The following is a 25,927-nucleotide window of genomic DNA, read 5'->3' on the forward strand; positions in this document are numbered from 1 at the left end:
TAAAAAAACCAATATTCATTCCTAAAATCAATTCACACAGGTTGAAATTTGAGTTACCAAAATGAGACACTTTAGCTGGGTCCATGATCATATGAAGCACACTTACACCTGGAAATTGTTTTGAATTCCTGCAGTCCCTTCCAAATCCCCAATTCTGTACAATTTCTGGGTCAAAGTGAACTGGGTCAAATATCACTGCAACCTCTGTGAGAGTGCACTACAAATTTTCAGCAATAACAGCCCATGGAAATAAGGGGGAAATTGTTCTTAATATACCTTCTGTACTACTTTGCCATAGAATTGGCTAACAAACTGTTGGACAAGAAGCTAATATTATAGGGCAACTGAGGAAAACTGTTGTGTAAGTAGCTTGCAAGTTTAGTTGTTGCAGGCAGATCCACAGCATTCTATTAATAAATTGTACTGTATGTTGTGTGTGTGTATATGTACACACACACACACACACACACACACACACACACACAGTTTATAGTGCCAATAGGCCATGCTCGTGTTTCTTTGTCCTTTGAGCATATGGAGACTTTGAGACTCCTTCCTTGTTGCAAATAATTTAAATGCCAAGATCTTTCTGCTGTGTTTGTGCAGTTCAGAAAAGACAATCTGTTATGGGAAGCAGTGCTCTATAATTGCACTGAAACACCAGTGTCCCCCTAAATTTCTGTCACTGGGTCATGGGACAGAGTACATCAGAACGTGTATTACTCATTTCATCAATGCATTAAGCTATGCATAATTTGTTCAAAGGACCTATGTACTTTCAATTCTGTAAAACAAACAAGCATCTTTTAAATAATCTGTATACAGATTTAAAAAATGTTATTGACTTCATTCTTCTGTCATTAGTTCAGTGCTTTTGAGTTCTTGGTTGGAAGGAACACACTATAAATGCTTGCTTCTTAACTTTTCCCATGCCTCTGCAGCACTCACCGTTTTCTTTTGTGCATTTATTTTGTCCAGTTGTTACATGTGTCTTGGAAAGCAACCATTCGGTAGATGTCAGTGAGTGCTTGAAGTGGGCAGAACCTATGCCATCCCTTGTTCAGGACTGCCTGATTCCTTGCAAAGATGACTGCACATTCACCCCTTGGTCTAAATTTTCTGCATGTGCTTCAGACTGTGAATCAACACGAAGTAGAAAACGAACCCTCACAGGTAGTATCAATATTTTATACTTCATCCTTTAGTCCTTTTGTTTCAAAATGACTTTGGTGTAGACTTTGAAAGTTTGTCAGATACAGTTAGGGCATTGTTCATAGAAGGTTCTTTACATTTATGTTGAAGTAGCACAATACAGTTATAATTGTTGAAATTCGTGCTTCACTGCTGTGCCACTGCAGGAGTTCGGCCAGGAGAGATATAGAAGTGGCCACTGAGTAGCTCAATCACCACAGTTTCAAAGTCAACACAGGAAGGGACTCCCTTAAACTAGTACAAAAATGCAATCAAAGCAGTGGTTTTGGCTACAAAATGACAGCAAAATGTCACTGACAGACCAAATAGGATTCTAGTCATCATCATCTTTTTATAATGGTAGCCCATCAACGAGATTTCATAGTAGCCAGACTATGACTGGCTACTAGTCGTGTGGCCAAATGGATGAGTGGCAGCATGACTCCGAATACCAGTTGCTGGAAAACACAAGAAAAGTGTGTGTTGTTGCCCTCATGTCTTAGTTTTTTTTTATTAAATATTTTTTATTAAAGATTTATTGTGTGCAGTGTCACTCATATTTTAACATGTATCATTTTTGCAAACCAGTTTCATTTGTTAAGACACTAAGAGGAAAGAGGGAAAACGGGGTAGATAGGGGGTGGGAGGGTGGATGGGGGTGAGAGTAGGTGACGATGTTTCTGTTTTGCTTAATATATGTAGGGCTTGATGTCAGCTTTGTTTGTGTTGGTACTCCTTTATTCGCTTGTGTGCTTTTGATGGTGAGAGAGATTTGGGTTGGCCAAAGGTGTGTAGGACACATTGAAGAAGCCCTTGGTTTGATCCAGCCACACTCTTATTATATTCTTATGTCCCATCAGTCCACAGGTAGCCCCAACTTTTACAGTATTGCTTTTTTTCGTGCACAAACCCTTCACCTAGCCTAACTGGTCACAGCTAGTCACTGTTCTCTCTCCAAGCATGTTCTATGTGTTCATCCATAGGTAACACCTCTTGCCTGAACTAGTCCTCTGTTGTCAGACTACATAAATCATCCGGGGATATGAAGGATTGTCTGGAAAGTGACATACTTTGCACACCACTAAAACATACTTGTCTCTCAGAGAAAACAGCCTAGAGGCTGCTTAGCAAAGATCCGCTGGACAGCACTTCACAAACGGCTTGTCAGTGGAGAACAGCACTTCTGTGTTGCTGTGATGAACTCTTTTTTTGACAGTTAGCGTAGCATTGAGCTGTTGTCATTGCAATGTGCTCCCTGTTGAGAGCTAGGGTATTAGAGTGATTATAAGACTAATCAATGGAACAGGGAATCTGTTTAACTGCACCCTGAAACAGGAAGTGCCCAGTTCAAATGCCATCTCAGCTATGAACTCACTAATGGCCACACTAAACATAAACTTTAATGTGCAGCATCCCTTCCTACTTTTATTCATTACAGTTATATGGGGAGCATCCTCAACAAACAGGGCCGTCTTAAGCCCATCCAGCACCCTGGCGCTAAGGTCCCTCCTGCGCCCCCCTCCAGAGCCTCTCCAAGGGCCCAGGAGTGCCAAGCGGACCGCGGCAGCAGTGGGAGGCCACCTCCGAGGACTCCGCGCCGCGCCTCCTTCTCGTTTCCCCAGCGCTGGGTTCTGCTCAGTCAAGCTTCACCACCAGTGCGTGCACCGCGGGACCAGCAACAGCTACTAGGCGCTGGGCGCGCGTTGGTGGCGAAGCTCGACTGAGCGAAACCCAGCGCTGGGGAAACGAGAAGGAGGCGCAGCGCGGAGTTCTCAGAGAAGGAGCATAGTCCTGGCCAGATCGCCGGAAACCTGCGCTCACTTGGCGCCCTTCCAGTGCCCTCCAGCACCCGACGCCGTGGTTCTCCGTGCCACTAGCCTCTATGGCTAGGACGGGCCTGTCAACAAAAAATGTAGTGTGTCATTTGGGGGGGGGATTTCTTTGCTCCCAAACACAGTCAGAAAGAAAATCTGCCCTGCCCCATTCCTAGGGAGAACAGAAAAAAATATTCCCATTAGTTCCAGTGACAGGTTTTTCCCCCTCCTATGTGTTGTAGTTGTGCAGGAGAGGATTATGTTAGTTCCAGTTGAATTTGGGAGGGGAAGAGCTAAGCCTTCCCTTCCTACATGCTGCCCTGTTGCATGGCTGTAATTAAGAAAGCAAAGACCTAGGAGACATGTAAAGTGGATTTGGCACTGAGGGACTGTAGGCTAGCTACCATTTCCCCAGCCTCCCAGTTTTGATGTGAGGATCACCACCATCCTTTAGGTGTGACTCCTGGGGACAAAGGGGATTCATGACACCCTTCCCCGATGTCCCTGTTACAAGCCCATGTTGAGTGTGAGGGTCTGCAGTGGGCTTCCGAGTGCATTCAGATGACCACACCTAGAAAACTCAGCATGCTGAGCATACTTGCAAGTTCCCCGGAGTCCCTCGTGCTAAAAGTTATAAGGGAGTGGAGAGGACTAGGCTGGCACACAGAGATGTTGGGAATATGGGCAGTGCACATGCTTCTGGTCCCCCACATACTTGTTGCCATTTTGTTGCTAAACGCCTCAAGAGGGCTATACTGGCATGCCCTACTGTGTTGTTGTGGGCAGTTCCATCCCACTGAATGCTCTAAAGTACTGATTAACAAAAAAGGGGGGGGGAATCCTTGCTTTAATTAGTGAGAGAAGGTGTAAGTGTAGCACCATTTGAACTCCTCTTGTCTAATGTACTGCTTAAGTAGTTCACCCAGATGGCTGACAATGTCTCTTAAGTGAGTATATTCCAGGAAGGGTTGGAATCTATTCTGTTTAGCTCCACAGAGAAATGAATCATCAGTCATCTCAGCACTCTCAATTAGGGGTGTCATGAGAAATTGAATATGGGCACTCATGTAGGTAAATTTCCCTACTCAGTTCTTTCTTTCTTTTTTTCTTTCTTTCTTTCTTTCTTTCTTTCTTTCTTTCTTTCTTTCTTTCTTTCTTTGACAAACCAAAGTGGTTAATTCAGTCCACCTCGAGTGGGCTGCCCACTCAGATTCTGCTTGTGCACAGTCCCTGCTCAAAGGGAGGGAAAACATACATTGTGGGCTGTTGCCAGTTCCTTTTTGAATGGGAGAGGTCTCCCAGAGAGGCCTCTCCCATTCAGGGATAGTCCACAGCTCCCCCAGGGAAACCTACAGTTTACCACTGAATTGGACCAAACAGCAATTGGGTTTTCTCTAGATTGCTGTTTGCCCAATTCAGTGGTAAAGAGTGTCTTTTTCAGGAGAAAGCTGTGGGGAAATATAAAACTGCTTGGACCCATGTTTTCTAAGCATGGGACAAGTGGAAGTCTGGAGAAGCTCTTGGGAATGAGCCACCATGCTGGCTAGCTCACAAGGCAAGATTTGTCCCTTGGTAGAAGGGCTTGGGGGAAGGGAAAATAATCAGGTGAGCAATTGGGAGAAAGGATGGAAAGGTCTGAGATCTGGGGAAACCAAATTAGCAGTCTAGTTAAACAATAACCCAATGCTCAAATGAGTTTCAGTTTTTGATGGGTCTGGTTGAGGGGCTCCAGTTCATTTTCAGAGTGAGCATTTAGTCTATTGCACTCACTTACCTATATTTCCATGTTGGTGCCAATCCTCAGATTCACTTTGTGCATTTGGTCAATGTGCAGTACAGTATAGCTATTTACAGTGACCACTTGATGTTGATGCATGCATGCACAGAGACCCAAATAGTGTGAGTGTATGTGTGGGGGAGTGTTCCCTGAAGAAGAAGAAGAAGAAGAAGAAGAAGAAGAAGGAGGAGGAGGAGGAGGAGGAGGAGGAGGAGGAGGAGGAGGAGGAGGGGGAGGGGGAGGAGGAGGAGGAGGAGGGGGAGGGGGAGGAGGAGGAGGAGGAGGAGGAGGAGGAGGAGGGAAAGATGCAGTTCAGTCTTCCATGCATGTGTAGGGGTCTGCACAGAACATTACCCTATGAGCATGGTAGAAACGCACACAGTTCAAGGACCAAACCTGAGCTTTCAAGAGCATTAGGATAATATTAAATCCCTTGCCTGGGCACCATTGCCACTGTACTTCAACCTTAGGCAGAAATAACCTGACCTGACTCTCCATTTGACATTAAAGTGTTTACTGCTTTGCTCTAGTAAATACAGCAAGATCAAACAATTGCAAAAGAGAATCCACTTACCCTCTCTATTATATGGCAAAATGTTTTTGAATAATATAACCTTGGCTTTTATATCATTAATGGCGGAAATGCCGCCTCTAGCATATCACTGTTATAACTCACAAGAGAATTACTTTAGGGTATAATGGTAGGTGTAAAAAAAAAGCAGAACCATAAATGTTACTCTGCAAAATGGCCATTCATGGTTTTATGATAAGAATTTAACTATATGTATTGGTAATCCATGGCTTCAGGGAGACTGAGAATTCCTGTTGGTTTTTAAACAAAGGCACCACAGTGAAAGCCATTATAGTGTAAACTCTATACACACACACACACATACACACACACACAGAGAGAGGGGGGGGCAAGAATAATCAGAAAATGGTAAAATAATACCCATGCCTGAGTAGCTCTTGTTCTTTAATGAGCCATGCTCATGAATTCTCATGTGAACAGATAATGCAATAATGTTATTGAAAAGCTGCATGATGCCTTGCTTACAATAGCAGAGCACCCTTTAATTGGTTGCATGTTACTTTAAAACAAACAAAAAGGCAATAGCTACTGTGCATTTTTGATATTCAGTCCTGGAATCTCTTTATGTTGGAAATGTTTACTAAAGCTGTCATGTTTATTTCCACACACACACACACCCCACTTTGTAGTTGAAGCCTTTGATGTATCACCTTGGCTAATAGAATGGCCCGATAACTAAAGCATTCTCCTTTTAAGTGGAAATAGAAAATATTAAATGTTATAAGCGCAAAGCATGACAGCAAAATGTTTCTCATGAGTTTTAGTCATTCAGATTTGGTATATCATAGCATAGGACAGTAGACATAGAGTTTGGCTTAAGGACGGAAGATGCACGATCCAATACCAGCTCAGGGTCATATAGGATGTTACTCCTACAGCCAGTGTGGTGTAGTGGTTAAGAGCGGTGGACTTGTAATCTGGTGAACTGGGTTCGCTCCCCCACTCCTCCACATGCAGCTGCTGGGTGACCTTGGGCTAGTCACACTTCTTTGAAGTCTCTCAGCCGCACTCACCTCACAGACTGTTTGTTGTGGGGGAGGTAGGGAAATGAGATTGTTAGCCGCTTTGAGACTCCTTAGGGTAGTGATAGAGCAGGATATCAAATCCAAACTCTTCTTCATCTTACTAACGCCCATCCTTACTGTTCCTATGGAAGTCATCTAGGTCTCATGTATGGGAGTAGCTGAAGACTGTGGACTGCACAGTACAAATGTGGGCCTCCCTATTTCTTAATGCATGACACATGGGACTAAACAGAGACCGCTAAAGTCTTAATGCAGCAAAGGAGCCTGCCAAGTCTTCTTGCTTCATTTTGAGCAGAATAAGGTTGGAGAGACTACAACTCTGCAGAAGTTCAGTAGCAGGTTATATGCTTAGCTCCACTTATGTGGTGCAACCACAACATAGCCTATAAACCTGTGATGTTGACATGGCAGCTTTCCAATCCCACAGGATCCCCCACTTTCCTTTATTCTTGGGACTCATCTAAAAGGGTGGCTTCCATGCCACTCTTGTAATATATGAATCGGCTGGAGCTTATTTCCTCTAGAACAAACTGGAGGGATGGAGGGATGTGGGTGTTCTAGAGCAGGCATAAGCAAACTCGGCCCTCCAGATGTTTTTGGCCTACAACTCCCATGATCGCTAGCTAACAGGACCAGTGGTCAGGGATGATGGGAACTGTAGTCCCAAAAACATCTGGAGGGCCGAGTTTGCCTATGCCTGCTCTAGAACACCCACATCCCTCCATAATCAAAGCATAGTTAGAGGAGACACACCAAACACTCCATTTTTAAGCAAATCACAAAAATGTGAAAGTAAGCAAAGAAGAAAACACTGTTTAAATCCTTAAATAGGAAAGTGAGGTAGCTGGTATTAATATTTTTCTCAAATAAATGTATCTGATTCATCACAAAAATTGGTCAATTTTATGGCTTTTATTGAAAATCATCCTGTTGCTTAGGGTATGTTAATGTGCATGTAGATTAGCTTCCTTCTTACTTTGTATTTAATAGCATGATTTATTTTATGCTTAAATACATGTGTGGGCTTTACATTTAGCATTATTCATTACAGAAGCATCACCAAGCAAATGCTGGTTAGAAGGTAATTTGAGGTTACACTACTTACAATCTGTATTATGCAGCTAACATTTTTTTTGGGGGGGGAAAGCTTTATGTTCAAGCAAGGCATATTTATCTTCTTTAATCATTAACTCAGTCAAATGTGCAGGCATTGAAACTGACTGTTCTGTGTGAAGGAGAAATAGACTATTGCAAAACATTGTTGGGTGTCATCGTCGTCGTCCCCCCCCAAAAAAAACCCCACACTGAACACTTTTTTTGGTTAATGTTCAAAAACCATTTTTATTTAAATAGAAATAGTCTTTAAGACTGCTGGGTCTTGATTAAAAAGAATTTCTGATCATCATTTTTAAAACCAGCTCTGAGAATGTTAATGTGCTAATTAAAAACCATTTAGAAAATAGAGTGGAATGAATATTCTTTGATGCAAGCAATCCAGTTAAATTGTGTTAATATCTCAATATCTGTGGAGAAAACTCATGGTTGACTTATGTGCAACTTTTCACTTTCAAAAGTATTACTTGACAGCTGCTAAGTGTGCATACTTATTGTCTAACCTGTTAATGCAAAGTGAAATTAAGCCCTTGATGCTGAGATACAATGGGATAAAGAAAAGTTATGTTTAAAGATTGTCCTCTCAGGACAAGTCCACTTCTGGAATAGATTGGTAGATTTGCTGAAGTCAAGAAAGGGGGAAGGGGAGGAAAAATTATACTTACTTCTCTCAGTAGAGAACCTTGTGGTAAACTAAAAGTGTGATACAACACATTGAAGAGAAGAGTTTGGATTTGATATCCCGCTTTATCACTACCCGAAGGAGTCTCAAAGCGGCTAACATTCTCCTTTCCCTTCCTCCCCCACAACAAACACTCTGTGAGGTGAGTGGAAGACATTGAAAGACCTTAAAAGAAATAGCAGGTTTTGAGCTTCAAATTCTCCAGGTGATGAGAAGTTTCAGTGGTGCAGTGCTTACCTGGGCGGGACTTGGTCTCCTTTAGAATAATGTCACTGGAAGTTTGTTGGCATTGTGTGATTTCTTTGCATTTATTTACAGATATACAAGTTGAACATGGGTGGTGTTAAAGTATTAAACATTCTTGACCAAAATACCCTGCCAGGCCTTAAGCATTTCTTGTCTACTCATAGAGTTATCCCTGATCTCATGAAGCTCCAGTACATATCCCTGTTGTGTATTCAGCTAATTTGTGAAATATATTTGAAGGAAGAGCTGCAGCTTGCTGAATCTACAATAGTGGGTTTCCCTAAGCAACCAGTGATGAGGTTGCAGGGCTTAAAAGTGAGGGGGGAGAAGGGAGATAATAAATTTATTTTCTTAAGATAATTATGGGGCAAATTAAGATCTTTTTCAGGTGTTTTTTTCCTAATAAGAGTAGGCAGACAGTTGTTCTCTTTCTATCATTTTGTGCTTCATCCCAAACAATTCCCCCTCCTCCACAAGTTCCTTTAGGTTCTCTGGTTGCCCTGGAGACAGCGACATTTTCTCGGCCCTCTGGAGCACAGGCAACAACAACTAACAGATGTCTTTGAACCAGCTCTTCTGTATTTACATTTCAGATTGTGTTGGTTCTAACTGTATCAAACCCCTTCAAGTGTAAATAATACGACATATTGTTATCAAAAGCAGCAGATGCTACGCTAACAAGCATATTTTCCCGGTCGGAACAGGGAGAAGCAGAAAGCGAGACAAGTGCCAGAATACAGAAGTGTATCCCCTTGTTGAAGTGGAACCATGCCCTTGCACAATATTTACCAGCCGGCCCCATGGAAATTGGTCAGAATGTATAATTTCCGTAGGAAAAACAGAGATGCAGGTAGAACTGAGATTTCACGGGCATGCCAAGGAATGCGGAGAAGGGGTGCGCTTCAGAGCCCTGGCCTGCTACGATAAGACCGGCAGACTTGTGGAACCGTCTCATTGCAACCATTCAGGTAAGTTAGAGTGCCCTGTATAAACAATGGAGGCCCAGAGTCTACCACTGGTCATGCAGCGTTTGATACCTTTCTATTTCCTGTGTCAAACATTAGATGAATCCCAGATAAAAGAAGACAGGGAAACTTAAGTAACATTGCGTTAATCAAGCTTCATATGTCAGTGGGCTTATAAAGAGGTATGCCTCTTTGAAGTGACTCATTTCAGTTTGGAATTTGATGGAATTGAATGCACACCTTTAGTTGAAGCTGGTGGTAGCAACTATTCACGGCGTCCTGATCTCCTGGGGTACGATCTTTAGTGCATGCTGGAGGTAGGGGGCATCTTTATTTGTTATACAGAAGGGAGGATTTCAGCAGGGATACCTTTCCTGACAAATGACACCTGCTGAAATTCCTTCTTCTGCACACCTATTAAAGGTATAGGAACCCTCTCCTCCTTTGCACCTGGGCACTCTTACTGATAGTGAGCTCTCCTGTGGAGGGTAAGCAGCGTAGGCTTGCACTGAAGTCTCAACCCTACCATCTGCACTCCATTGCTGGAGTTTGGATAGCACTGTTTGATCCCGTTACTTGACTGTGAGGTCTGTATGGCTTTCTTTTGGATTTGCTGTGTGGCCAGCAAATCAAATGCTGGTTTAGTCATTGGTCGTACTCCTCTCTCAGCCATGTTTCAGAGGAGCTGCCATTTTATTTGTTTGTCGAGGTGCCATATCAATGCTTATCCATTCGTAACATCTATCATTTCCTTAAGTTTAAAAAGAAAAGAGCAAATTTTTAAATGTTGCACAGTGGTTGTTTTTTTATAATTTGTGGGGAGATGTCACAAATGCTAGCCAATTACCAATGTTCATAATCAGTTCCTACTGTAAATTTTCAGAACCCTTTCCCCACCTAAATCCAAGGTGTGGAAATGTATTTTTAAACCGAAGTCTGCAAGGCTATACACATTTAGTCGGGGTTCAATGGAGCTGACAATTCTGTAAACATGCACAAGATGCGTTACGTAATTCATTTGGCATGTATAAGACATATCAGAGATTGCATTGGACAGCCTCACTGCACTATAAGTGTAGTGTCAGTCTTCAATTGTAGACTGCTATTACTATGGTTTGTAGATTAGAAACTTTAATTTATATGCTGCCTTTCTACAAAGGAAATTGTGTCCAAGGCAATTATAATCAATGACGCATAAACAAACTGCAATGCATACATACTAATCTATAAATATTTATGAGATAACCAACAGCATAAAATCAACATTTCATTAGTATTTCACTAACAATTTGCTTTTTAAAAAATAAAGCAAAAACTCCATATAAGTATTAAATCTAAAATTGCCATCCACAATAAGCCTAATAATGAGTTTTCAGATAGCCAACAAATAGTGTTGGCAATCCACATCTCATTAGGGTTGCCTGTCCCATCTGTCCCCTATGGCAATCTTACACACCATGCTGCCCCTGCACTCTAGTGGCATTCTGAATTAGTTCCCCTTCCTTTGGCAGGGCTAAATGAGATGACACCCTTTCACATAGTTTAATGGCAGCCCCCCCCCCTATGCCTTACAGCTTCCTTTCGAATTCTCCTTGAGCTGAGGGCTGGGATAAAACAAGTGGAAGCAGCCAAGCCCTTGATGGTAGCCAGTATATCTCTCTCCCCCTGCAGATCTGACAGCTGGTTAATTGTCTTCTAATTACTTCGCTATAGAGAAACAATGGTATTGAGTGTGGCATCCCACCCAATAGGTATGACCTGAAAATAACAGCACAGAGGTGGCAGGATTTATGGAAAGAGAAAGAATCAGGAGAATTAGGAAAGGGTGGGGGTCAGTACAGCAGAACATTGAACACAGGCCAAAGGACTACCGTAGTTGCCTTTTGCCTGCAAACATGAGCTGGAGATACAGAGACTGTTTGTTACCCTATCCTGCTAAAGAGTTTATTCTCCCATCAAGCTGCTGCATTTTGCTTTAGCTCTTCCCTTTGCCTGCTGTCACTTTCTGTCACTCTTTTTGTTTTGGTCATTTCCTTCCCGTATACTCTGCACATATTCCAGTTTGCTCTGCTTTTCTCATTTGGGGTTTTGTCATGCGCTGCCTCCCACTATCCCCAATGGGGAGAAAGGGTTGTTAGCAGAGCTGGTGTTGTGCCGATCAATTTGGTTGTAATGAGAATCCAAGGAGGGAAACCAAACAGAAGGAGACAATATGAAGATATTCTGTAATGGAGGAGTTCATTGGAGTATAACAGTTTCATTCTAGCGCTGACAGTAAATTCAGGGAAGACAGCTTCTTATGAGTCATTGCACACCTTTCCAGATTTTGCCTTCCCAAACTTTTTATCAGTAAAGGCAGCACAAGCGAACTATTTCATTAACAGGGTGGGTTTTCCCATCCTTTCCTTGCCTGTGGGCAGCAATTTTAATCAGGCAAAAAACTCTGTGGCAATTATGGCGTGTTTTGCTTTCTTGTTAGTATGCCTCATTGAAAAACCAAATGAAAAAAAATTAAAAAGCAGCATTGCTTGTGAAATTATTATTTAGCCCTTATACACTTGAAAATGCTGCTTTATACAATAATCATATATACTGTCATATGTGCAGAGTGCTATGTCACTCACCATCTCCTTCATTGTCACAATTTCACTGTGGCTTTTTTTTTTTGGTTGACAAATAGAGACATGAGACTGAGACATGGTGAGTCTTTTGCTGAAGTGAGATTTTTGACCTTGGGTGCTCTTGAATAAAATACAGTTACCCACACACTGGACCACCTCAAATGTAGCCCACTAGCCGTGTGCTGTGCCTCTCAGAAGCTTGAAAGTCCACCTGGGTTTGCAGTCCTAAGCAGACAACATGTAGGTGGGGTGTTACTGAGCCCTTAGTTGTCTGTTTTCAGCTTGTCAGATTGTGCAGACTTTCATCTAGGCTAGGCACCCCCAAACTTCGGCCCTCCAGATGTTTTGGACTACAATCCCCATCATCCCTGACCACTGGTCCTGTTAGCTAGGGATCATGGGAGTTGTAGGCCAAAACCTCTGGAGGGCTGCAGTTTGGGGATGCCTGATCTAGGCTCTTTGTTGTTGTTGTTTAGTCGTTTAGTCGTGTCCGACTCTTCGTGACCCCATGGACCATAGCACGCCAGGCACTCCTGTCTTGCACTGCCTCCCGCAGTTTGGTCAAACTCATGTTCGTAGCTTCGAGAACACTGTCCAACCATCTTGTCCTCTGTCGTCCCCTTCTCCTAGTGCCCTCAATCTTTCCCAACATCAGGGTCTTTTCCAAGGATTCTTCTCTTCTCATGAGGTGGCCAAAGTATTGGAGCCTCAGCTTCACGATCTGTCCTTCCAAGGAGCACTCAGGGCTGATTTCCTTAAGAATGGATAGGTTTGATCTTCTTGCAGTCCATGGGACTCTCAAGAGTCTCCTCCAGCACCATAATTCAAAAGCATCAATTCTTCGGCGATCAGCCTTCTTTATGATCCAACTCTCACTTCCATACATCACTACTGGGAAAACCATAGCATCTAGGCTCTTAGGAGCTAACTAAAGAGTTTCTCCTTACATTCCACCCTCAAATCAGCACCATTATCGAAATTAATTATGTATATGAGGCACAGTTGAGACCTCTGCTTTTGGACACATGGGTTTTGATTTTGGAATAACATATTCTTCCCTAAAAAGCTACGAGATAACCACCCGTTAGTTTCAGGTCCTGAAATGGCAACCATTTTGTCATACCTACAAACTGCTGTTGCAGTCAATGGGATGCAGCTGCCTGGAACACACATCTGCAGAGCAGCTGTTTGAGCTGCTACAAATCACATTGTTAAAGCAATCCATAGATAGGTGCAGGTGGAAACATGTCAGTCTAGATATAAGGAACACAATTGGTCCCCAACTGAAACTTTGAAAAGAAAAAGGAAGTTCACCAAGAAAATTCTCGACTTGCTTGTTTGCTTGAGGATTAACCTTAATTAACACCGTCAGTAACCCCCTGCTCTGGACCCTTCTCTAGATCTTTCCTTCTTTTGCTGTAATTGTAGGAATTTGCCTCCCGCAGAATGAAAATGTCACAAATTGGCTTCTGCTGAGCCACTGAAATAACTGGCATTATTGATATGTGTCTAAACACAGCTGCATCACACAGAGAGAATGAAGACTTGTGCTTGGAAACAAGCTCTCTGGGTAATTCTAGTTTAATGCTATTATCCATTTCTTGGGACATTGCTTAGGACTGAAGCAGTGAAATGCAGGCCTCCTCAAGGTCATGTCCTCAAAATATAAGCTTCCTCCCTTGCAACCTTGGAAACTGTAGCTTTAGTACAGGTGCATGCAGCATACACTGAGAACAAAAGCAGAGGCTACAGCTGATGACAGCTTGTGCTGTTTCCAGGATTTTTCACCCAGGGGCATAGCAATAGCACTGTCCACTGGGGTGTGCTGGCCCAGGCCCTTACCCTCACAGTCCCTTAAGGGGACCCATCCCATGTGACTAAGGAACTTGCCAGATGCCCCGGCACCAGTTGTAAGGTGCGTCAAACATTTGTGACAAATAAATAAACAGCCCTACAAGGGCAACAGAATAAGTATACATACATACGAAACAGAATTAGTATGGAAAAGGTAAAAAAAAACAACAAAAAACAACCAGGAATGAGGTGACCAGTTATATCCTAATTAAGATCCCTTCCTTACCTTGACAAGCAGCAGCTTATCCTTAACCTTCTCTTCTCCAGGCTAAACATACCCGGCTCCCTAAGCCGTTCCTTTATAAGGCATCGTTTCCAGGCCTTTGACCATTTTGGTTGCCCTCCTCTGGACACGTTCCAGCTTGTCAGTATCCTTCTTGAACTGTGGTGCCCAGAACTGGACACAGTATTCAAGGTGAGGTCTAACCAGAGCGGAATACAGTGGTACTATTACTTCCCTTGATCTAGCTGCTATACTCCTATTGATTCAGCCCAGAATTGCATTGGCTTTTTTAGCTGCTGCATCACACTGTTGACTCATGTCAAGTTTGTGGTCTACCAGGACTCCTAGATCCTTTTCACATGTACTGCTCTCAAGCCAGGTGTCACCCATCCTGTATTTGTGCCTTTCATTTTTTTTTTTTTTGCCCAAGTGTAGTACTTTACATTTCTTCCTATTAAAATTCATCTTGTTTGCTTTGGCCCAGTTGTCTAATCTGTTAAGGTCATTTTGAAGTGTGATCCTGTCCTCTGGGGTATTAGCCACCCCTCCCAATTTGATGTCTTCTGCAAACTTGCTCAGGATGCCCTCAAGCCCATCATCCAAGTCATTGATAAAATGTTGAATAAGATTGGGCTCAAGACAGAACCCTGTGGCATCCCACTAGTCACTTCTCTCCAGGATTAAGAGGAGCCATTGATGAGCACCCTTTGGGTTCGGTCATTCAGCCAGTTACAAATCCACTGAATGGTAGCATTGTCTAGCCCGCATTTTACCAGCTTCTTTACAAGAATATCATGGGGCACCTTGTCAAAGGCCTTGCTGAAATCAAGATAGGCTATATCCACAGCATTCCCTTCATCTACCAGGCTTGAAATTCTGTCAAAAAATGAGATCAGATTAATCTGACATGACCTATTTTTCAGAAACCCATGCTGACTTTTAGTGATCACAGCGTTCCTTTCTAGGTGCTCACAGACCGTTTGCTTAATGATCTGCTCTAGAATCTTTCCTGGTATTGATGTCAGGCTGACTGGGCAGTAATTGTTTGGGTCCTCTCCTTTCCCCTTTTTGAAAATAAGGACAACATTTGCCCTCCTACAGTCTGCTGGGACTTCACCATTTCTCCAGGAATTCTCAAAGATTATTGCCAGTGGTTCTGAAATCACCTCTGGCAGTTCTTTTAATACTCTTAGATGTAGTTCATCTGGCCCTGGAGACTTGAATACTTAATGAGTGGACCACCCTACCTAATGAGCAAGCATATGCCTATCAGCCGTTCTAGGTCAACCTTCGCCCACTCCCTTCCAGCCACTTTGTGACTGGCTGGGAGAGGAACTGAGAGTCAGACAGTCCTCTGTAGCTGCAGCAGCCAGGCTTGTAGCTTGCCTTTGGTCTTTGCCTCCATCCTTATGTTACAGATACAAAGAGGGGCTTCTAGTGTCATTGGGAACTGGGGTTAGTATTCAGGGACACTTTGGCCAGAAGGATGCAAACCCTGTCATGCACTTCTGAAGGGAGAGATTTGCCAATTGTATTATTGAGCTAAATTTGATCCTATCGTTTGCATTGCCTGCATTGTATAATTCTGATTGTATGGGTTAGCCCCCCCCCCATATTCCGTGGGGTTAGCATTCTTCATAAAATGCTTTCCTCTTTGCCTCTCTGTGTGTCAAAGTGTAATGTAAGCAAAAGGAACAGTGAGGCAGCTTGCTATCAAGGCCGAATAAGCTGGCCTTGTCTGGAACACAGAACGAGAGGCAGAGAGAGACTTATCAGCGGATGCACTTCCAGCCTGATGCTGAAAGTTGCTAGCTTGATGCATAAACTAGCCTTACTGAAGGCTGAAGGCTTTGTTGAGTCAGCATGTGTTTATGAGGAGGACAGGACACAGGAAGATCCATATATGTACTTGTAACCTATGACCCTCTTGCGTGCGCACACTTACAGAGTGGATTCCTGAGGAGGGGGGAAGGAGCCCAAGAAGTGTATAAGAATTTTTGCAAATATGTCTTTCTTTACTCTTGTCGTGAAATACATGGATCACCAAGAGTCTCTCTAATTAGAGATTAAACTCTTTCTCTGGATTCAACCCTCGGTGTCATTATTGACTGTCTTTGTCCCTGCCTTGGCGCAACTTAAGGACCCTTATTAGCCAATAAGGCTACATTTCTGGTGCGTTGGCTGGAAAGGGGGAGAATCCCCCCTTCTTCTTCTGGAGGGGGGGAATCTTCCAGCGTTCCCCAGGCAAGGGACAAAGATCTGAGACGTCGCACACACAAAAAATTGCTACCAGTCTGGTGTCAACAGCCCCAGCGCGCATCCTGCCTGTTGTGGGAGGGGCCAGCCATCGCGGCCGTGAGCAGATGCCCCGTGGCGATGAGAGAAAGACGGCGGCCGCGGGGGGGGGGAAGTAATTGTGCGCCAAGGCGATAGTGCGCCAATAGGTAAGTAGCTCCAGGGGAGCGTGCAGGATTTGATCACTCCCGCCCGGTTGAGTGGCATAAGGGCCCGCCGGACCAAGGCGATAGTGCGCCAAGGTGATAAATCCAGTGCTCAAAAAGGATCATAGTGTTTAGCCAATTGCCTCTTTGCCACTGTGAGGTATGGGAATCTTGTTGATACCCTGCCTCTAATCCCAATTCACCACGTCACAGAAGTTGCTGTTGTATTTGTCCTATCAGTGTCAACTAGAACTGTCAATACACTTGACATAAGTTCAATGCTGTTTTAAGAGTGTCATCAGTTAATTTTCAGTGCTGATTATTTATTTATACTTCAAGCGTTTCTCCCACATCACAAGAAGCCAAGTGCAAGATAGAAAAAAGAAGTGATCCTGCATGTAATGTGTTGGAGAAAGGCTATTCCAGGTCTCATGATGTTGTTCAAATGAAAAGCACTGAGACACAGGGAAATTCATATGATTCTGTCACATAGCCATAGCTCTTGTATTGCAACCATGCCCTGGTGTCCTGAGGGCAGGAGGCCTCTGTTGCCTATTAACATAAATATTATTTGCATATGCAAAACCAATGAATCTGGTGGGGTTTTCTAGCCTCCATTGTTATACACCTTTCATGTTTTGTTTCAAGAAAACAGTGTTTTTATTTGGTCTGCTTCCAGGGAAATCATCCTTGTCATTGTCACTGACACTTGGAGTGACACAAGGAATCCAGTCAAAAGACCTTGAATTCTGTGAGGCACCTTTAGGCTTTCTTTCCAAGTACTACAGCTGTTAAAAGTTTGTTAATTAAAATGGTGAAATATGTTAGGAGTAGATGCAAATGAGATTAAAACTAATTAGATTTGACGTGCATCTGCTTCAAAAGCAGCCTGCATAGAAGGTTTTGTTTCCAAAACCATCTCCTACCTTCACACAGTTGCATTAAGATTCATATATTCTGTGCAAATATAATGCACCAAGCAAAGTTAAGATGAGCCAAGAAACAGTTCCAGAAATGCCACTGGTTTCTATAAAATGCAGATTGTATACCTTTATTCATTACATTCTTAGAAGTCCACCTTTTGACTACAAAAAGCTGTTTTTCTCAATCTTTTTCTTAGGCTTGAAACCATAGATTTTACTTTATTTTTTGCCTCATGTATCTGAAAAGGAGAACTAATGTGTCCATGTGCACTATTGTGCCACTCATCAGCCCCTCACTGTGTTCAGTATAAATGTTTGTGCTTGTTTTAAATGTATTTGATTGCTCTTCTGCCTTGGGCTTCACAGTCCAATGAAAGCACTGATGGGTAGGAAAACTATCTACTCACATACTGAACAAGACATTTACTTAATAAACTTGAGCAGCTAATGCTTTTAAAAAGCAGCTAATAAAGACTCTGGGCAAAAGAGTGTTGGAGACAACCCTATGTACCCAACCAGTCCTCTCTCATATGCAAACACAAAACCACAGACTCAGTTTGGGTCCTATGTACGTAGTCTCACCCCATTCTTGTTGTTTCTTTCCCTCCTTGCACCCACTAAATTTGTACTCAACCTTTCTACCCAACAGCGCTAACAATCATGCAAATACAATAAAATACAGCTAAAAATCAATTAAAGGCAAAGTAAAAAATCTGCTAAATCTCTTCAGATTTTTCAGTACATACTTATACTCTTTAAGCAGAGAGGGCCTAGGTGCATCTGCTGATAACAGATGTATTCCTAGATGGAGCCGCAGTAGCTGGTAGCAGAGTAACATGCAAGCCTAGAAAGGGATTGGGGGTGTGGGAGTAACCTTATTGCCTGCAAAACATAAGTGTGTGGTTGAGAGTATTTAACTATGAAATCTATCCCCCCCCCCAAAAAAAATCAACACAATAATTCACTGTGGACCCTGAACCAACATTAGCTTTGCTGCATTATAAGTAGTTGGTGCAAACAGTGCTACTAATATTGTGGAGTGTTTTTGCTAAATGCTGTTGCAGTTGAACAGACTGAAGCACTAGAAACCATCCAAATAGTTACATTTCATAGTTCCTTAACTTGCAGAGATAAAAAAAAACCCCAGAGGTCTTCCAGTTATGAGGAAGCATACAAATGCCATCAATAAAGGTCATAGGCAATTTTATTTTATTTTTAAATGGTAGTAAGGGTTCCAAGAACATAGTCTGATGGTACATGATGCAGCCATTTTTGGAGTTAAGCAGGTCTGAGTTGGCCAGTGCCTGGGCAGGAGATCACCGTTGGCACTGTCCGCAGTGCCTAGGACAGTGATGGGCAACCTTTTGAGCTTGGTGTGTCAAAATTTGCCAAAAAACCAAGCATAACTCGGGTGGTGTGTCACTTCGAGGAAAAAAACCCATAATTTCGCAATATTTATAGTTTAAATAACAAAAATGTATAATTGTTTCCCCTTTTTTAAAAAAGGAAAAAGGCGAGGGAAAAATGGTTAAAGTTTTTTCAAAAAAATTTTTTAAAAAATATTTAAAAAGGGGGGGAAATAAGGCAAAACCCAGAGGTCTTTCCCAGTGGGACTCTGGGCTCAGGCCTTCCTCCAACGGGTCTGCCGCTGGGGAGGTGGGCTCGAGTTGGGCCTGTGCCTCCTTGTGGCCCTCTTCAGCCCACCTCTCCCCTCACTCGGTATGCTTGCGTGGCGGCGGGGCAACAGGGAAGGGGTTTCACCTTACTTGGGTGTCTCTTCTCTCTTCCTGGGATGGCGGCGAGGTGGTGCCGGTGGCAGCAGTGAGGTCGGGGTCAGGGTAATTCTCCCCCCCTCCAAGGGCCCCCTCCTCTCCCTTGAGGCAGGGGCGACGGGGATGGCAATGGAGCGAGTGGACCCCTGTTCTCCTTTGCCTTGTTTTTCCTTCTTTTCTCCCTCCTTTCTGTGGGGGTGGCGGCAGCGGGGCCAGGGCTTCCTTTTTCCTCCTCTGGCCTCCGGAGTGCCTCGAAATGAGGTCTTGGCATGCGGCCGCGTGTCACTGAAAATGGCTATGCGTGTCAGTGCTGACACGCGTGTCATAGGTTCGCCATCACTGGCCTAGGACCTAGCACTGCTCCAGAGATTTGTGGTAGAAAATGGCAGCTGCCAACTTGCCCCCCTCCCCAAATGGTAGAGAGTGTATAAAGAAAATTCTGCAAAGTGGCCTTTTTCTGGGGGGGGGTGAAAACAAAAAGCTCAAACATTCCCAGAAATTGTCTTCTGAAAATTTTTGGCTCAACTCTTTTTTTAAAAAAATCATTTTTTATTAAATTTGCCACTTTAACAATCCAATCCAATCAAATCACATTAAATATTCAAAATTATACATATACAGTACATATCAAATAGTCTGAATATTCTGACAAATTATAAATTTTTTAATAGGACTTCCCATGCTTCAAGTTCGGAGGGTTCTGATCATCTCATACTTCTACTGCCTTTCATAGTCATTTCCGATGGTTCCTCTAATTCTTTGTGTTGTTATCCTTCATTCTTTCACAGCCTCTGAGTTGTTTCTACAAGCGAGTTAAAACAAAGAATGATGTGTTTCTGTGTGGATTTTATGTCTATGATTCCCCTCTATAAGTTTACAGTATCTCCTCACACGCTGGTGTTTCTGCCGAATCAATCCAAAAGCCGCCATCTTCACATAGTTCTGATAAAATCAAATTTAAGCGTCTGCTCAGTTATTTTCCCAGACCGGTTGCATCAAACATTAGCCTTTCCAGGAGAGATTTATCAAATCAAACTGGAAATACAAATATAACAACATATTAAAGGTTCACCTCCCCTATGACTATTTATAATTCTGCAGCCCAGTCTTGACTTCCAATATGGCGGTTTTCCAAATTAAAAGTGCGACACGGCTCCCACATAGATTCTAGGAAACCGTCCAAAGTTTTTTAACGACTCTTCAGCGGCTAATGAGATCCTGCTTCTGTCTGAGGTCAACAAATTGGAGAATCTTTTATCCTCTTCCAAGCAAATCAAAGATCAAAAGCCTTAATTACCGGAATATAGTATTATTATTTCCATGCAGTTTGTAATTTTAGAGCCATATTATGTCAACAAATACAAAACTTTCCAGTCTCGCTTGTTATAAAGTACAATAATAAGAGAGGCTCACCCCCCCCATTTCCGTTCCGTTCCAACATACCAACTTAGATGTTAATCCTTCTTCCACTCAGTCTTTTTTGGCACCTCAGTGGCTGGGTTAATTCGCTCGAAGCATGTCCAAAACTTAAATCCAATTTTTCATTTTAAGAAATGGAACTTGATTCGCTCATGGAGACAGCGTCCAGGAGAGCCAGTCTCTCTCAGGGGCTTTCCAGCCAGTGCCACCAGCCCCTCCTTCCTTCCGAATTTGGGGCTGGGTTGTTGGGCATCTGTGGATGAGACTGTGTTTTCTTGTAACGCCCGGGAAGATTTTGGGAGACTGATTACTCCCATCTCAGCCTCTAATTATCCCGTGGGAGCCAGAGCGATGGAATTTTCAGCCATCTTCTGTGGTGTCTCAAGCGGAAGTCCCGGCTCAACTCACCATATTATCCAATAAGTAGGTTGTCCATAAGACCCTAAGCTTTTAAATCCTTCCTGAAGCTTAATTGATTTAGCCTCCATTAATCTGCCTAGACAAGGCATTTTACATTTCTATGGAATCCAGGCTCACAAACAGTAAGAAACCAAAGAATCATATTGCACCAGAGTTTATATAAAGAGCTCCATTGCTAACCCAAGACATGTTGCTCCCTGAGGGGAAGGATAAGATGGTGCATTTCCATGTGCAGAACCCAGTTAGACTGGAAGTTGACTCTTACTACGAACACCAGTATACAACAGATCCCTCCACTACACCTGAGGGCAGAAAGCTAGCTCAGAGCAATGTAGGCTGCATGGTACACCAGGCACTGTCTTCCCCCAAGCTCCTACCACCTGAGGCATCTGTCTCAGTTTGCCTAATGGTCGGGCTGGCCCTAACAAGCTTTTTTTTCTTTCTTTGAATTTCTTCTAACTTGCTTTTGTTCAGTGAAAGCTGAAAAGCAGATAATCACACAAGATATTTTTTTGACCCTCTGTTATTTATAATGCATAATCACAAAGTGCACATGAAATCTGATTGAATCTACTGATGGTGGATGTAAGGGAACTGCTGATAAATAATAGAGAGCAGTGATACTGCCTAATCTAAATGGATTTGGAGACGTAAGTGGCTATGATGAAGCATTTGTCTGCAAAGTAACAAACCAAATTAGTGTACATTTTAAATTAAACCATTATGCAGCTTGGGGGAAGAGCTGCAATAAAGAGCTATTATGGAAAAAATGTTAAACCTATCAGTCTGTTGTCAAACTGCAGTGCAAAAGGTTAACAAAATGCAGATTTGAAACAAAAAAAGAGGAAAGGAAATGATACTACTAATCTTTGTATTTATTGTTTTTACCCTTGTCTGCAAAATTGATTTCATTGCAGCTTAGCTATTCAGGCAGTTTCAACTGGCTGTGGGTATTTTACTAATATAGTTCTGTGATAAGAAAAGTTGGCTTTGCTATAAGCAATTTTAATGCAAAAGCCAGCAAATCATACTGCCAAATGGTTTTATAGCTTAAGCCTGGATCTCGGCCTCTTACAGATTTAATAGAGCCGTGTGATCAATTTTGTCATTTGGGGATGACTTTGGAAGCTTGTGGGTTCCCCCCCCCCTCAGTGTTCACCCAAGAACTTGAGTGGTGACATGAGATATAAGTGTTGCAGTGTCCAGATCAAGTGATAAAGCCCAGGCAATCAAGCAGGTCTTAGCACCAAGAGAGATAGCAAGTGATTTCAAGCATATTTTTAAAATGGTGATTCAGTGATTGAAAATAGTTTACTTGCAGGTGGTCCTACAATGAGCTCAATGTTAGTCAGGATTTTCCTGGAACTTTTCTTTTTCTTTTTGTCATGAGCTAGATAGAAGCTTGTCTCATCAGCAGCAGAAGCAGATGAAACAGAAATCTTAAATTTCAGCATGGGGATGATTCTTACCAAAGTTGAAAGGTTCTCACTTGACTTAAGGACACAAGAAGAGTTCAGCAGGATCACACCAAAGGCCCATCTATTCCAGCATTCTGTTTCTCACAGTGGGCTATGGAAAGCCTACAGGCATGACATGAGGTCAATAACCCTCTTCTGCTGTGATTCTCCAGCAACTGGTATTACGGTATGAGGCTTATTGCCTCTGATTCTGGAAGTTAGGGTTTTGTATTTTATTTTTTTACCCCAGTAAAACTTAAACTTATACATCAAACTTCATTGGCCCATTTACACAGTCTGGAGTTTATCTTGAAGCTGATTGCAGTTCTTTACAGAGCAAGACTTAATTGCAATATTACACTGAATTTTAAAAGCATTTCTTTGGGTTCCCTTTTCAGCTCTTATTATAACTTCGACTGTGTCAATGCAGGCTAAACCAACCTTACCAAACCTAGATACTCTCCAGATGCTTTAGACTACATTCCTAGTCAGTGCCCATCCTGGCTGATGATTATGTTTTTTTTTTTTAAATATTTTTATTAATTTTCCAATTAAAACCAATTATATCACATTCAATATTTCAAATTATACACATATATATATCAATCAGACCGAATGTTATGCCAAATCATCTAAAGAATTTTTTATTTGGGTTCCCATGCTTCAAGAAATTGGGAATTCCTCGCAACTGTCCACTGCCGTCTTTTTTCTAAAGTTCAAATCGTCCTTCAAGTTCATAATAATCCAGATCTTCCCCTTACAGTCACATAGATGTTTTCCACTTTCACGATTGTTTCCCAGCTGCTGATATAAATATCAAACAAAGTCTCACAGATGTTCTTTCTCCTGTGTGAGTTAATCAGTCCAGCCTCCCCATAAATCTTCTTAATGGAGCTCCTGTTGCGTTGAAGCAATTCGAAGTAGCGCCATCTTAAAAAGCTCAAATCACTTTCGCTTTTCTCTCATAGCCATGAAGATTTACGATCATTATAGAATTTACAGCTTTTCCAGGCAGGAGACCCAAACATCAAACCATAGACTCTTGGTAAATTAATGGATCTCCTTGCCCTATAGCTGAACTTAGCTTCAGGTCGCTGCTCCAATTTAAAGTGCGTCACAGCTCATAAATCCTCCGAACGCATTCAGAACTCCTTCCGTCCGACTAGGGGGGGGCTTTTCTCATCGGCAACTCCACATCTTTAAAAAAATATGCTCAGTAACAACAGTTATAAGGTTCAACTCACACAGTCTTTTGCTTCTCTTTCACTCCAAACAAGCCAGGACATCGCGTCCGGGAAGGTACGAGGCAACAATATGAAGAAAAAAAATAAAATAAAAACTCACTCCCCTTATCGCTCCGTCCCCATCAATCCTTCTTCCAGATGCAGTACAATCTTTGACTCCTCTCACTCGGCAGCATAAATTTCTCAGCAGTAAACAGCGCTTCTTTCCCTCCTTCTGAAGTATGTCCATAGATTTAAGCCTAATTATCTTCTTTAACCATGGAAATCCCCGCCATGCAGATTAGCGTCCGGGAGTCCTGGCCCTTGTAAGTGCTCAGCCCAAGCTCCCCCCACTCCAAAAACAGTCGGAGTGGGTCTGGGGGCATCGCGGGCCAGCGGCCCCTCTCCGTAACCCCCGGAGAGGGTAGGGGGTTGCCATTTACTCCCCTAGCAACCGCCAAATTCCTTACAAAGGTCAGAGAGATGGAAAACAGGTCCGCCATTCCTGCAGGCGGAAACCGGAACCTCTCCTGGCTGATGATTATGGGAGTTGTAATCCAAAATGTCAATTGGGAAAGCTGGGCTAAACCATCAACTTTTATTGTGAGAAGGGGTTTGTCCCTTTGCCATACAGTGGTACCTCGGTTTAAGTACACAATTGGTTCTGGAAGTCTGTACTTAACCTGAAGCATACTTAACCTGAAGCAAGCTTTCCCATAGAAAGTAATGGAAAGTGGATTAATCTGTTCCAGACGGGTCCGCGGAGTACTTAAACTGAAGCGTACTTAACCTGAAGCGAAGTTTCCCATTGAAAGTAATGGAAAGTGGATTAATCCATTCCAGACGGATCCGCAGAGTACTTAAACTGAAAGTACTCAAACTGAAGCGTATTTAAACCGAGGTATGACTGTACTTGCATACTGCATAGGCCTCCTCTAATTGTTCATAGCAATATTCATTCGGTGAGGCATCACGCTAAGACAAAGTTAAACCAGGATTTATTAATTTTTTTAAAACACACACACACACACACACACACACACACGAACCAAAAGTCACCTCACAGACAATCAAAAAATTTCTGGCTTTTTTTGTGATAGTTTGGCTTGTTTTCCCCCTGCTTACTTCTTGCCTTTTTTCATATTTCATGGAAACCTTTGCAGTATCCTACCACTGGCACTGCCTCACTGCATCACCATATCTCCTTCCCATTGAGACTAGCTGCAAAATCAAGAGTATGGAAATCTTCCTGGCACTCCTTGCCAGCTCTTGTCAACAGCTGGTTGTTGCTACAAGATCTTGGCATTTCTTGAACCTTTCTTTCCACTGCTCATCTTTATCCTCCTACTTGTCAATCACTGTTAACATTACACTGTAACATAATTTCTTCCCTGTTGTGTAGCACCCACATCACACACACCCTTCTCCATGAAGGCTTGCTATGTGAATGTATCTCCGGGGTGTGTGTGTGTGTGTGTGTCATAATCTAACTTCATTGCAAACTGTAAAAAACAAAAACATGGAGAGGAGAGAGACTCGTTTTCTTTCACGGGCAAGATTCTGTGCCCCAAAACTTGACACTTGTCTCCTAAGGGAAAGAGCCGAAGGGTTGGACTACTGCGTGTGCACATATATATAGGTTTAGGGAATGTCCCAAGGGAAATCATTGTAGAGGGGCTGCTCCTCTAGCTAACATCACATCACCACCTATCTCACCCCATCTCCTATCTGGCTTTCATGTGCTAGGGCTTCCAATATGATTTGAACTCTCCCTCCCCTTCTACTGTTTAGAATTCAGCTTTGGGGCTTTCTGGCATGCTTAGAATGCAGCCTGGCCACAAGCCCCACTAAGCTTAATGGAATTTACTTCAGAGTAAATATGCACTGGATTGTGATGTAATGTGGATAGGGGAGGGGAGGGAAGAAATGAAGACAACAGAAATGGTGCTTTGAAGCCAAGGCAGGGAGGAGAGAATCCCTCAAATGGCTGCTTATTGGAAGGAAACCTAAGATTAATTTGTCGATAGGGGGATCAGTATATACCTTAAATAACTTAACAAGTTGGCTGTTCAGTGGAGGTATTTGTCTTGCTCTTAAAACATTTTTAGGAGCCGCATGGTCACGTGCACAGGCATGACTTGTAAAATTTTAACAACAGGCTTTTAAACT

The 25,927-nt window shown here is 42.8% G+C and overlaps 1 protein-coding gene across 1 annotated transcript in view; it reads left to right on the plus strand.

The window, feature by feature from the left end:
- The window catches only part of THSD7B (thrombospondin type 1 domain containing 7B), a 216,094-nt gene that overhangs the window by 105,224 nt on the left and 84,943 nt on the right, over nt 1–25,927 (plus strand). The window contains exons 11-12 of the mRNA XM_035130631.2: nt 979–1,173; nt 9,145–9,408. Coding sequence (XP_034986522.2) covers nt 979–1,173; nt 9,145–9,408 — 459 coding nt within the window. The remainder of the gene's footprint in view (nt 1–978; nt 1,174–9,144; nt 9,409–25,927) is intronic.

Source organism: Zootoca vivipara, chromosome 1 (genome assembly GCF_963506605.1).
Source record: "Zootoca vivipara chromosome 1, rZooViv1.1, whole genome shotgun sequence".
NCBI classification, from domain to species: domain Eukaryota; kingdom Metazoa; phylum Chordata; class Lepidosauria; order Squamata; family Lacertidae; genus Zootoca; species Zootoca vivipara.